This window comes from Apteryx mantelli, chromosome Z (genome assembly GCF_036417845.1).
Source record: "Apteryx mantelli isolate bAptMan1 chromosome Z, bAptMan1.hap1, whole genome shotgun sequence".
Taxonomy (NCBI): domain Eukaryota; kingdom Metazoa; phylum Chordata; class Aves; order Apterygiformes; family Apterygidae; genus Apteryx; species Apteryx mantelli.
In genome coordinates, this window is record NC_090020.1 from 74937061 (window position 1) to 74951054 (window position 13994).

Here is a 13994-nt window from a genome sequence, read left to right on the forward strand (position 1 = left end):
TCTAATAGACATATCTTCTCTCTCTGTTTTTTCCAGTTTGCACTGAGACTCCTTGCATTCCGTCAAATACACAAAGTTTTAGGAATGGATCCATTACCACAGATGAATCAACGCTTCAACATCCATAACAATCGTAAAAGGAGAAGGGACAGTGATGGGGTTGATGGATTTGAAGCAGAGGGAAAAAAAGACAAAAAAGATTATGATAACTTCTAAAAATGTTTGTCATCAGTGCTAAAATTGAAGGTGATACAAGTCCATTTGTTGCCTTGCTTTTATTTCATTCATAATAATGTCTGTTTAAAACATCCAAAAACACCTGGGGAATTAAGTTTGGAAGAGAACAAGCTTTCTCTTCTGTAAGGTTCTAAACATTTTAAAGGATGTGCTGTATCAGACAAATTATGGATGGAAGGACTACAAATGGAAACTCTGTCATTGGAAAAAAAAAGTTTGAGGTTTTTTCCCTCATTGCATTTTCTTTAAATGTGTTGCTAACTTTAACTTTTCTTCTTCTTTTGTCTTTTTTTTTATTAACAAGTGCGTTGTCTTCTTATCTTGACTGTATTTAATGCAGCATTTGTGCTTCTGTTGCTCTGTGTATTTTGACATTTTATTTAGAAGGATTTTTGTTTGCCTTTGACACTAGCTGTATAAGTTACTTTGTGTTAGATGGTATAAACTGTTCCCCTCCCAATTAATATTTTACAGAACTTTTTTTTGTAAAGTGAGACTGCAGGATTATGTTTTTTCTAAATGTGAAGGGGTTACAACATATAGTTATCCTGCCATTTGAGTGCTCAGAATTAAATGTTTTGCCAATCTTGTGGCATTTGTCTCCTTAGTGTGATATAACGGTGTAATTAAGATGAATTTGTGTTAATCTAATCAAGTTTGCTGTTAGTTGTGCATTAGCAGTATAAAAGCTAATATATACAGTATGGTCCTGCAACAGTTTTAAAGCAGCTGCATAATTGATCAAAGTTTGCATGATGTTTTTGTTTTTAATAGAAGGGCTTTTAAAACTATCATTTTAGGTTAAATGTGTAGGTCTTTGTATGATTGACTTTGTGACATAGCAAGGCCAAAAAATAACTTTCTGAATTTCTTTTCTCGAGATACAAGCAGAAGCGGGCATTTCCCATTTAGACAAAGTCATTCTTTTCAGTCAGCTTTGTCAATGTGATATTAATGCCTCTCAGCCCTTAAAATAAATGTTTGTCATATCAGTGCCTGTGAGGTTATTCCTTATAGCTATTCCTGTATAAAATTTCTGTGATTTTTTTCAATAATTCAAATTTTAAAAGTGAAGTATTACTGACAAAGTGAAGGTTATCAAAGAAAAAACCCAGAAAATTATTTCATGTGGCCATAGTGTATGCTTATGTCTCTTTCAAAAAGCTAAATATAGCAGTGGTGTAAGTAAAGTTACATCATACTGTTGATGTATGCTCTGGTACACAGATGTGATTTGTTGTCACAGCACTACAGTGGAATACGCAAATAAAAACTAAAATTTATTAAATGACTAAAATTCATTATACACTGGAAACTGAAGTTTCACTCATTCTGTTCGATGTGTACTATGCGTTGTTGCAAACCCATGAAAACACACAGAATTAACATAGACTAACATTCCTATAACTATTTTATCAATGGCTGTAGGAGAGTATCAGACATTACAGAAATTGTTTTTTCTGATACCATTTATTAAAAAACAACTTTTGTTCCAGTTTGAGGTCGAATTTGTCTTTGACCTTTTTAACAAATAACTATTGGGTAATTTTGTTTTGCAACACTCATTGCTAACAGCATGGGCCTGTGGAATAGAAATACAATATTTTAGAAAATAGAGGAAATCTTAAAAAAAAAAAAAATTTAATACAGTGTTCTTCGAGCATCAGAATGCAATTTTTAAAAGGAATGGGTAGTAGTGGTTAGTAAAGAAATGGAAAGCTTTCCCGTTGTAGGAAAGTTTTTTCTTAAATAATTTCAGCACCAGAAGTACAGTAATTAGCATGTGCTTTAAAATTACTTTAAAAAAAGATTACACTAGTTTGTTGTCCAGCCTTGACGCTTAGCTTCCATGCATGCGTTTGCTCATACTTTTTTTTTTCTTTTTTTTTTTTTTAAGAGAAAAATGTCTTGCTGTCATGGTGTATAGTTAGCCATTACTATTTATTTTGAAAGCTACAGGTGCTATTCATGTGGCTAGTTCAACTCCATACCAAAGTTTCTTTCCTCATAAAGCATACTTGTCTATTCAGACACGTGACCCTAAACTTCAGGATTAAAAAGGTCAAAGATGTATTTTGGATTTCCTGTATTTTTGTTCTACTGGCTTCTATCTCTTAACCAGTTTCTGGATCTTTTGAAATATTGTATATTTAAAGTGATTCCACATTAAATATGAAGCTGTGACCATGATTTTTGCGCTGTGTGGTGAAGAGTGAATTTGCAGTTTCTTTCTGTTTTTCCTGCCCATTTTTATGGACTATTTTAACTAGGTAACTTCTGACTTCTGTAAAGTTAAGAATGGAAAAAGAAAATTAAAAAAAAGTACAGAACTAGCTTTGACTTTAAATATTGCAATGTGTGCTTAGGAGGGCAAAACTAAGACTAGTTTGCAAGCAAATAATCATTTTAATATCCTCTGTGTTGATAATGCCAGCATTTCACATATAGGCAGTTATTTCCCTTTTTTATTTAACAACCTCATATGTGCTGAATTGCAAAATACTAGACACCATAGTCATAATCTACAAAAGAGAAATGTACGGAGCAAGAGTTTTCCCCTCAGTGCTCCCCTTAGAGGAACAGTCCTGGAGAGTGGGAGCTGGTCTCTTTTGAAGCTTCTTATTCAAACTTTGACTTGTCTGCTTAGTTCTCAAGTGTGTCATCTCTGTATATATAAACGCATCCACGTTGGGATCTTAATGAGCAGTATGGTTTCACGTAGGTCCCTGTAAGGAGGCACAGCCTGAAGTGAACGTCTCATTACCCGGTTATAAAATTGTATGTATTATATATGAATTGTTAATCTTATAGAAACTATCCAACGTGATGGGTGCATTTGAGTTTTGTTCTGTTTTTAGACCTATTTCACATCTAAGAAGTAGTTTACTAGTGCTTAAAATCATTGTACCTAGCAACTTTGTGAGAGTTGGAATCAACCTTAAATATTCCTACTACAGTATGTATGTATGCGTATTTAACATCCTTGTTGAGTATCAGTTGATGGTAATCCTGTTAAGCAATTCACACAGTGCCCAATTCATTTCTTTATTAAACAATTATGACTTGTTTGGACAACCCAAATGGATTTTATTGGCATAGCACTAACAGAAGAAATTATGAGGCTCGATTTGTGATGTTTTTCCACTCATATTGTAGGTTTACGAAGCGCAGTAATAGATTTAACAAAAAGATCTATTTTCCTTCTGTTTTTTTCTCTGAAAGCTGTAAGCCAAAGAGCTTTTTAGCCAAAAAGGCTAGCAAATTAAATTTCTTCTGAGAGATTCTTCTATAAATCTTCTCGAGGGTGGTTTTTGTTTGTTTTTTTATCTTCAGTGTGGTATTTCTCAGCCTTTTGAAAATGAAACACCCTCCTGCCTTTTGGGGAGGGGGAAAAACTCCAAGCAGTGTCATCTGTAGAGTTATCACAAGGGCTTTCATTTACAGCCCAACAAAAAATCAGGCTCAATTCTGAAAATATCTATTAATTTATACTCTCCCATTTTGTTCATTGTGCAGATGTGCATATATGCACAATGCAGGTCAGAACAACATGGAAGAGATTCAGGTGCCGAAGTACAGAGGTTTAATGCCGTTTTACATATTGTAGGGTATGTGCTGCTGCAAAAGGGGACAGATTTCTCAGAGGCCCAGCATCATCTTCCAGCCCCATATGGATGCTTCAGCAGCATTAAGTTCAGGTCATGTGAAGCTACAATCTGAGGTAGCACAAGACAACGGCATTATTTGGTGTCCTGTGGTTGAATTCCATTTGCAACTGAGAATTTATGCTTCTGGTGTCATCTGAATTGCTCTTTGGGCTCCAGGGACTATAAGGAAGAGTTTAGACACCTACTTCACATATAGACACTTGGGGCTCAATTCAGTCGCTCACACATAGGTGCATAGCGCATTTGCATTTCCACAAGTCATCCCCTTGGGACTGGCAGATTTGATACAGGCTCTAGCAGAGATCCACAGCTTCTCAGAATGGCACCTAGAGGCCGAGCTCGATGCCTTAAGGTGTCTCAAGTGTAACCAATTTAGGCAAATAAGTAAAGCCCTGGCACAGAGACACCTAAATACAGTATTTTAGTCTGAATCCCATCACTAATTTCTAATTGATTTCTTTAGCTCAGTTATCAGTATATATTTTTGGTTTGATTTTTTCCCAAATTTTCAGCTACACAGTAGTGTTCTTACTTAAATTAATCTTATATTTGCATTAAAAAGCTATTTCAATCGTTTGTATGTTTATTGCTATTTTGCCAGCCTTATTTCTCTGCCAGTCAAAGGAGTGTGCTTGTAGCGGTAGGAGAAGCTCGAGTAGCTAGGAGAATTAGGGGCCATCCTAATTTCTCCTATTAATTTCAACAATTTTTTTTAGCATCTGTTTCATATAGTGATTTGCACCTGTCTGAGGTTTTGCGAATAAGACATAGGAGGAATTTACTTCATGTCTTTCCCCTCCAGTCAATTTTAATAGCTTTTTATGTGCAATGGTTTTTTTTGGTCAGATTCTGTCGTTACTGCTAAAACAGTATAAGAAATCTCCACTTTTTTCATTCCCGACTGTTTTGCTTCAGATAACGTATCTTCTTTCAAGTTCAGCATAATTTTGGTGCTTTCTTACAGAACCAAAGGCACACACATTTTGGTAGGAAAATGTCTGTTCTTCCCAGTCTTTTTCCCTTTGTTTGTCAATAATCTCAATAGTTGCATTTTCCCAGAGAAAAGAAGTAGTCTTTGAGTGAGTTACAATTTTGAGAAGAAAGGGAAAAGAGACCAAGGAAAACCATGTCAGAAAGAAGAACAGAAGTGGTTAAGTGGGTCTAGCTGAAGAAATAAAATGAGGAAGGCTCTTCGTTAGAGAATTAAAAATCAAAGCTAAATGAAAAATGGAAGAAAAAGTATGTCAAGCTGTAAAACAGGGTAAGGCATGGTTGCAACAGGCAACTACAAACTGCAAAAGTAAGTAGTGCAGAAAAATGAAGAGGAAAGCCCCATTTCATGGGGGAGAGGACCCAGTGCAGTATGCGATTTGCCACCAATGCAGCAGGACCCAGTGCAATACATGGTTTGCTGCCCTTCCAGGAACTGCACTTCTCCACAAAAGCATGGAAGAAAAAATGTGCCAGGGGATTTAGGAGGTGAAGGTTGAAATGTTCTAGGCCAGTCAAACTGAGAAGCTAATAAAGAAACATTGCATGAATTGTCATTGTGCAAATGCGCTGAGGAGAAAGGTGAAGGGAAAGATGAAGAGAAGGGACTGATGATTAATGCAACTACCCTATTTAATGGACACAGTTGTAGCTCTAGTGTTCCTGCCTTGCCACATTACACTTGAATGAATAGGAGAGTATTGGAGCGTTCATGAGCACTGTGTACAATAACTGGGAATCAAAATGAGGCACAGTCAAAAAAAGTACACTCCTCTTATGCAGCAAATAAACAGGCTCAGCTGGGCTAACATTTCACACGGGTTTTGTGTGCTTAGAACAGCAGGGCGCGCTGTGTCATTTGCAGCAACTTCCAGATGGAAAGGCTGAGTTAATTCTCACGTTGCTGTGACAAGCACGAAGCGAAATGGTGTTTCAGCTACTCCAGAAGCCCTCTCTATTGCCAAAGGATGCATAAAAAAAAAGAGAGAAGAAAAAACTTGCTGCAGCAAAGTTGCTATGGCAGCAAAATCCGATATATAGTCGCTGCTCATGCAAAAGAGGAGAGCAGGAGTTAGAAACACCATTTAGTTGGAAGAGTGTCAGGACTATTTCATGAATAAATTGAAAGTAAATAATGTAGGGGGTTAAGAAATAAAACATTTCAGAGAGTGGGAATAGGAAAAGGAAAAAGAGATTAAATTTGTCCAAAGTCACTGGAGGGCTGCAAAGAGGAGATGAGCTCTACGAGTTCTCCCGGGTAAAGATTCTCACTGCAGAAGGCAACCTGAGAAAGAGAAGATATGCGCTAGACAAGTATATCTTGCAACTCGTTTGGGAACAGGAGAGAGACCTTTCAGGTGTAATTCTTGTGTGAGTAGATGTGTGTATTTTTTTCATTCTTGCACCTATTCCTTTAGAAACTTTTTGCAGCCATGCTTTGTGCTTCTGATGTTAAAGGTGATTTCAGGTTAACAGATTCAGAATAAGCATTCCTCATGGGGCTTTGGTAAATCATAAACCAAGATTGTGGATGCTTTAACTAACGTCCCTGTTCCCCAGCACATTCTCCAGCCTATCTGGAGGAATACGAGTGTGCCAACTTTCAAGCTGCATGGCCAGTTCAGAACTAGTATTACTGGAGCTGCCGGGGCAGAAGAGTTTCCCAAGGAGCAATGAAGCAAAGTGAGAGAAAACAGACCAAATACCAAGGGCTTGGACTGAAGTCCACACGAGAAACAATTCCACAGCCCCTCTGCTGTTTTACGTATTCTCCCTGAGGAATAGTCCCTCTGCAAATGTCACTCACATATCAGAAAAGAGCAGATTTAAAATACTTTATTTCCCTGGAAAAATGTTCTGGAGTTCTGGAAGTGCAGATGAGTTCTGGAATCCCTGAGAAAAATGTTTCCATATATCCAGCTGATATTCAAACTCCAGTGTGAACATCAGCATGAACACATTTTAGTTCTAGAAAGTTTGGTCAAGAAACTTTCCAAAGGTCCGGAGTTGAAAGCCACCACAATTCTGGAGAAAAATATTCTAGCAAATTGAAGACAGTTACCAACATGGGAGAATACACTGGTTTTATCAGATTTCTTTTACAATTAGCTATTGTATGGCACCCATGATCCTCTGAGTGCAGAACCAAATGTACAAGAGAGTTGTTTATGGAAGTATGAAAGTGATGCACTGCTTGCTGCTCCAAAGATTCATTTGTCTTAGCAAAATAAAGGTTTACCTTGCTTAGACAAAGGTCTTTTGGGAGCCAGGGGCAAAAATGGGAAGAGTTACAACCAGTCACTAGACTCATCTTGTGTTTCTGTTAAAGACCACACAGCTTTTCTTTAAGGGTGGCTTTTATGCCTATTTCTTACGTTACACTGCGCTGGAATTTTTAGTTAAAGCAGCTGTATGGGAATTGGGGATGACAGCACATTCATTTAGCTGGATGAGTTCTGTCAATACCCAGGATACATGATTAGTGAGTCACGCCTGCATTTTTCAATAGGAAACCAAAGCCAAGTGTATGTCAAGAGCCTGGTAGGCAAATTAAAACAAACACATGTTTTATTTTAATCGTGTGCTAGATACAATTTTCACTGCTAAAGCAAAGAACAAAGGGGACAGGACATTGCTAGCAGAAGTTTCAAGTCTCTACGTACATTTCACAAAGAGAAGAGGCTATGGTCTAGGCCTAATAGTGAGTATTTCCCCGTGCTGATGCAAGGTGAAGGGAAGAGCCTGCACTGGAACCCGCCCGTCCCGTCCTGTGTCGCCTGGATGCTGCACGTGTCCCCCCGAGCTCCCTCCTCCCCGGTGAGGGTGTCCTCACAGCCAGTAGAAAGAGTCCTGCAAGGAGCAGCTATTTAGCGAGGTGGACCAGGTTCTCAGCCTGGTGATGGATGATTGCAAATCTTCCCCAAGGACTTCCACCTGCATTATGTTTAGGGGTAGCTTGGGCAGAAAGAATCTGGGCTGTCCAGCAGCTCCAGCAAAGATCCCTTGGCAGCTACTTCCACCCAGGGCAGCGCCTGGCATCTGAACTGGGAGCTTAATGTTGCTGCTTTCTTTCCTGGCATTAATGCCAAGACGGAAGAGTCAGTTCAAGGCCTTTGATGTCAGGAGGACCATATACCCATTTGTCTTCCCTCTCCTTCCTTTCTAGTTCACGCTGCTTCGCGTGTCCCTCCGGATTGCAGGTCGAGAAGAATTGAGGGTGAGAGGTGAGCCCTGATTTAACTACATCTCACATCCAGCCATGGCGCAGGCTTGTTCCTGATAGGGATGGGCTTTGACTCACCCTTTGGGTACTGTTAAGAAGTCATCTCGAGGTCCATGCAGTTTTTTTATTCACAGCCTTTTGGAGGATGAAGTTTGTGTGTGTGCATGCACATATAATTGTGTTTGCTTTCAAGAGAGCTAAGAAAAGGTGGGGAACTTCCCTAGGGTTTTTCTTTTTGAGGCCCATGCTTCCTTGGTGATTGGAGTTATTAATTACTCACTTCCTCTTCTCCCACTTAGAGCTAAGAGGAGGAGGTGTTTTACATATTAGCTGCAAGCTGCTTTCTTCCCTCAGTTTTCACAGCTCTCATAGCAGTTACTTTGTTTTCCATTCACAGGTTTAAAATATGCAATTCCCTAGTATGTCTCTATGAGCAAAGTAAACACTGTTCCAGGATGTGTTCTCATCAGTTAATGTCTCCATCCTACTCTTCGTTATGTTTTTGTTAATAAAGCCTTGCACTCTTCCGCATTCATGTTTTGGTGCTTTATGCTGTCAAAGGCAGAGAAACCTTCTTGGTAATTGGTGGGATGCGCCCACAATACGTCTCTACTGCCCTTTGGCGTATAGTTTTCTACTTGACCAAGACCGAAAATTTCGCAGTTTGCTCATTAGCTCTGGAAGGCCCTTGGAAAACAAAAACATTCTCCCAGTAATTCGGGGATGGGCAGCCAGTGGCAATCGTCTGCATCGCGTGGCTGCAGGAGCGGCTGTTTGTCATCTGAGCAGCGATCACCGGCCGTGTGGGAGCTCCCAGACGGTTTCGCTTAAGAAGTAAAATGCATCTCTTCAGCCGTCTTCAGGGAGGAGTTGGGCACATCCTGTCACAGGATAAGCCTGAGTCACAGGATGGTGCAGGAGTCACGGTAGGAGGTTTCAGCTAAGGAAAACTGGGTATACAGCTCCTTTCCCATTACCGGGGGAGATTTTTTTCCAAGCTCTGTGTAGTGTTGGCCCTCGGACATGAGCACAGGACTCTCCCCAACGAAATTAGGTTCTCTCAACAACAAACAGAAAACTTTACTTAAAAATTAACATACACAATACAGCTAGTTAATAAAGAACTGTGCGACACTGATAAAACATAAAGAATTCATATATGATGTCATTACACGATCTCTGACTACATACTCAGTAAATGAGAATGGAAATAAATGCTTATATTACAAAACTCTAAATGTTACCTTGAAGTTCACTATGAAGGTGCCAGACTACGAAGGAAGAAATCCGAACCATGTTTGGAAACTAGCTCCCAAAGGATGTCTGAAAGTATCTGCAGATGAAAACGTGAATGTGAATCCAGTACTAAAAACACTGCCCTAGAGCCCTTTTTTTATTTGCTTCTTGCTTTTTTAAAATTGTATGTGTATATGTGTATATATACATACTATATATATACAAATATACATATATATGATTTCTAGTAGGAAATTATCTTAACCTCTGTAAAACAGAGATATCTGCTGGTTGTTTATAGACATACCCCTTTGCTGACTTTTTCCCAAAGAAAGTCACAGTTCATTTCTCATTTCCAATTCTTTCTCTGAATAGTTTCCAGTAATCTTACTTCCAACTTAGTCTTAAGTCTTCTACATTTCCAGCATACGTATTTCAGCTACTTCAATGTGATCTCCTACTGTTTCATACGCTAAGGCCTAAACTGAGTTATTTAATTGAGCAGTACAAACAGGGAGGATCAGACCCCTCACGCACAGCTGCTCTCTGCACACTCAGAGTGCATCCCACACTTCTGGGATACCTCCTACCTCCTGAGCATGCCCGGCCATCCGTGATGCTCTGGGAAGCGTCAGACTAATTACGCATACACTACAGAGACGTGGGGATTTCTACACCTGAGGCAGACTGGTCAGGGGGACTGATCAATTATTCTGCTAATGTCCAGATAAGGGTAAAACAAGAAAAATCTTTGAATTCTACCCAGGTAGCTTTTCTAGGTAGAAAAAGAGGATCAGGAAACCTTGACATTGGTAACTTTTTGTGTAATTCTCTTTCCAGCTACTACTTCAAAAATCTATATCTGTGTCACCATTAGAATGGCGTTTTCTGAAAGCAGTTGCCAGACCTGGACCCAGCCATGGTGAGGGGCCCAAGGGGTTGCACAGCGACCGTGTCCTCCTACCAGTGATTTACCCCCCTGGAACGGAAACAGCACATGTGTCTGTGCCTGTTCAGGTCTGCAGTAGGGCGAAGCCTCCCTTTATTTTCTTTAAAATGAGGAAATAGGGAGTAGAAACTTAGATGTAGCCATTTGTGTTTGCTCAACACTCAGGAATGGTTTTTAACATTTAGTTTACGTATTAACCCACCCAACCTACACCAAAATGCTCACAGCACACAGTGACCTGCACCCCTGCCCATTCGGATACCCTTGGGACTCTCAAAGGCATCGAGGTTTGCAAAGTGTAAGGGAAGCACGTGAGAGCAGACAGGACACCCATGTCTATGTGGACCTGCATGAACAGTTGATCCCAAGCTGGACTCAGTAATGGCCAAGATCAGATCTCCTTTCTGGATCTCCTTCCTAGGAGTCCTGAAGAACTACAGGAAGGTATTTCCTCCATCGCAAACAATTGAATTAACAGATCTTCAACTTGACCTGATTTGGAAGGAGACACATTCAGATCCCTCCAAAGAGTGTCTCTGTCTCCCCAGCAGAAGTGTTGCCACACCACCAGTTTTAAACACCCGGAGGCTGCTAAGCCATGCCGCAGATTGGCTCGGCTCATAAATGGCTCCAGAATCAGAAAAGCAGAAATGCAGAATAAAGGCCACTAGTTTCCCAGAGCCAAGGCAATCCTGAGGAGCAGGACTGCTAAAAGGGAAAATGTGAGATACAATTTGTTGTAGTTAAGAGGATCACTGAAAGAAAACTGGTAGGAAAGCTGAAAACGGCTCCTTTGTGGCTCCCCTCCATCAGCTGTTCCCACCAAGGCCTGGGCACAGCTGAGAATTCAGCCCAAAGAATTACTCAAATTAATGGCATGTAAGTTTTTTAAACAAAGAAATCTCCCTCCATGGGAAGAGCAAAGCTGGTCTGTGAAATTGTCTCCTGCAGAGTACTTTAGAGGTAAATACTGTGATTATATTTTTAGAAAGAATGCAAGATATCAGGATTGGGTTTAAAAAAAGCCCTTGATAAACTGGGGGCAGTGAAATGCCATATGTTCTTCACCCACCACAGACAAAGTAGAGTCTGACTTTTTTTTAAGTTTTCCTCTTCTACAGTTTTATGACTGTCACTGACAAAAATTCATGATTAGATAAAAGTAAAATGATGGGTAGTAAAAGTAAAATGATCACAAAGTCCTTGGAAGCCTGCATAGTAACATAGGAAGATAGCTTGTATTAATACAGAATCCTGGGAACTTTTATTTGTTGTAAAAATGATTTTTAAAAAAAATCTTCCTTAGTGATGGGATGATCCCAAATGATACAACAATGAACTCCCACATGTGTATTTGGAAAAATGTTAATGAGTAAAATCACTGGAGGAAGAGGACACATCAAAATAAGACAAAATTCATAACGGAGAGGCCGTAGATGACTACAAGTGGAGTATAGAGATGACAAGGGGAAGGAGGGCACTCACGAGGGCTAACTTTAGCCTAGTAAAGCTGATTTCCCAAGGTGCCCTGAACACAATGCAGTCTCTTGAGGCTGTTTCTGAACAAGAAGCTTATTTGGTTACCCTGATTACCTTCAAAAGGAGCCTGTTTTTTCTCCACTATCTATAGAAGGACTCTAAGGAGAGATTCGGTTTCTGGGCTGGAGCTGGCTTTTGTGAATACTCCTCAAAGACACTTGAGGCTTTGAAATTAGAGAAAGGGAGAAGAGCGTGCACAGAGATCATTCTGCGGAAGCTAAGATCATAAAGCCATCGGTGCTCTGTATCTTTGGGTTGCAACAGGCCTTTTTAGCCGCAGACATACTTGTCCGCGGTAAGTTAACTTGCACATGCAGTAGCTTTGCTTCTTCCATTCTGAAAGCTCGCAAATGCTCACAGATGAGGCTGGGATCTCACGATGTGGCCCTCAAATTCCTGGAAAAGAGCTTCAGATCTGTGCCCCAGCGGGTTCAACCCAGCACCACTTGGCAGCCTGGGGAGCAAAGCAGGGGAAGGAGCACGTCCCACTCGCCGGCTCTTGCCTAAGTACCAGCTGCTGCGCCTTGCCAGAGAGCAGGCATGGGGCTAAGCGCTATGCTGTTGATGCAGAATGGCAGCTACGTTCAGTTGACTGGATTTCTTGGATGCGGGGCTTTTTAGACGAGACGCTGAAAAATGAATTCCCATGTGCTATGTGGGAATTAGAGCTCCTTTTGCACTTTCCATCGGAGTTGAAAGAGTTTGGCCTGCTGTCAAAACATCCCTTCCTCTTTGTTACATGCTCTGCCAGAAAATAGCTACTTTTTGCCTTAGCCTGCTGTAAACTTTAGGGAATACTTGGGGGTAATCCTGCTGTTGCCACTGTAACCTCATATATTTAAAAAGATGTTTTGTACTGCTATTCCCTTTCTTTGTGTACTTTAATACACTAGAGAACCCGGAGGTGCTGTCCCAATATTCCCCTGACCCTTGATTTACACCAATGTAATTTCATTGACTGTACTTTTGACCCATGCAGCTGAGATCAGGTCTAATGTAAAAGAATGATGTGGAAACAGCTGTGGAGTGAAGCATGAGAGCTCTTCTGTGTGGGATGGCGCTCCAGAATTGCCTTCGTTGTGAGACTACACAGGAAAATTAATCTCTCGGTTTTCCTGTTTTCAGGCAGAAGATGATTAAATCAAAAGACTGCTCATTCTGTGAGCCTGAGATTGAAACAAGGGAAATCAATTTATTTCTGAATTACAATAGTTACTTCGATTTATTTTTATAAATGCTGTCTCATGACTCTCTGTTCCTCTTTTTCCTTCCTTTTAGTTTTCCTGGGACTGGGTTTGGAGCAAGAAGTATAAAAAAAAGAAGGGGGGAACACGATAGTTGCTTGTCATTCATATTTGAAGGAGCTATTGATTCTCATGTCCCATGGTCTAGTAAAATTTGTATAGTATGTGTTATTTTTGGTAAAAATATTTCCATAAAGTCAACTTTGCGTGCAAACTGTCGGCTTGGTTACCATTCATCATTTAAATTGCTGGGGAGTTCTGCTGTACTGCAACAGGCAGTCCACAATATTTGTATTGTTCTGTATCTGGATAAAGGCTAAGCCTTTGAACGTAACCTAGATACCTGGCAAACCTGGTGTTTATTAACGGCTCTGATTATACCGTGCCCAAAGACGACATTCCAGAGAGGCCGCGGCCATAACGTCTTGGACAGAGAACTCCTCGGGACGTGTTAGCGCTCAGGTCTTAGAGAATGACTCTAGTTTATTTTAATGGAGAGTGCGTTTTATGTTTTGCTTGTATCCTGCCCTAAGGAAAACAGCGTCCCAGTGTTTTCCTTGGATTTCACTTAACACTGAGTTTTATTCTGAGCGTGCACGGATGCACTGTGGGTGTTTTGCAGATGAGTAACAGCGCAGTGGAGGATCTACCCAGAGCAACAGCCCAAGTGAAGAGCAAGCACAAGCAGGAAGGCTTCACTGGGAGCGGGAGGCCAGAAAGATGCGGTTAACCGGAAAAAAAAAAGAGTTCAGTGGGAACCCGCCGAGCGCCTCCCCGCGCCGCTGTATCCGCGTCGCGCCCCGGCGCCGCCGCGCCCGCCCGCGGGGGCAGAGCCGACAGCGCCCCCCGGCGGCCGGGGCCGGGGCCGCGCCGCGCCGCGCCGCCATTGGCTGCTCCTCGCCGGGAGC

At 40.9% G+C, this 13994-nt stretch overlaps 1 protein-coding gene across 2 annotated transcripts in view; it reads left to right on the top strand.

The window, feature by feature from the left end:
• ZFR (zinc finger RNA binding protein) overlaps window positions 1-3305 on the top strand; it is a 42120-nt gene extending 38815 nt beyond the window's left edge. For both annotated transcript variants that reach the window (XM_067316345.1, XM_067316346.1), the window contains exon 20: window positions 37-3305. In XM_067316345.1, coding sequence (XP_067172446.1) covers window positions 37-216 — 180 coding nt within the window. In that variant the 3' untranslated portion in view covers window positions 217-3305. The remainder of the gene's footprint in view (window positions 1-36) is intronic.
• The last annotated feature ends 10689 nt before the right edge of the window (window positions 3306-13994 follow it).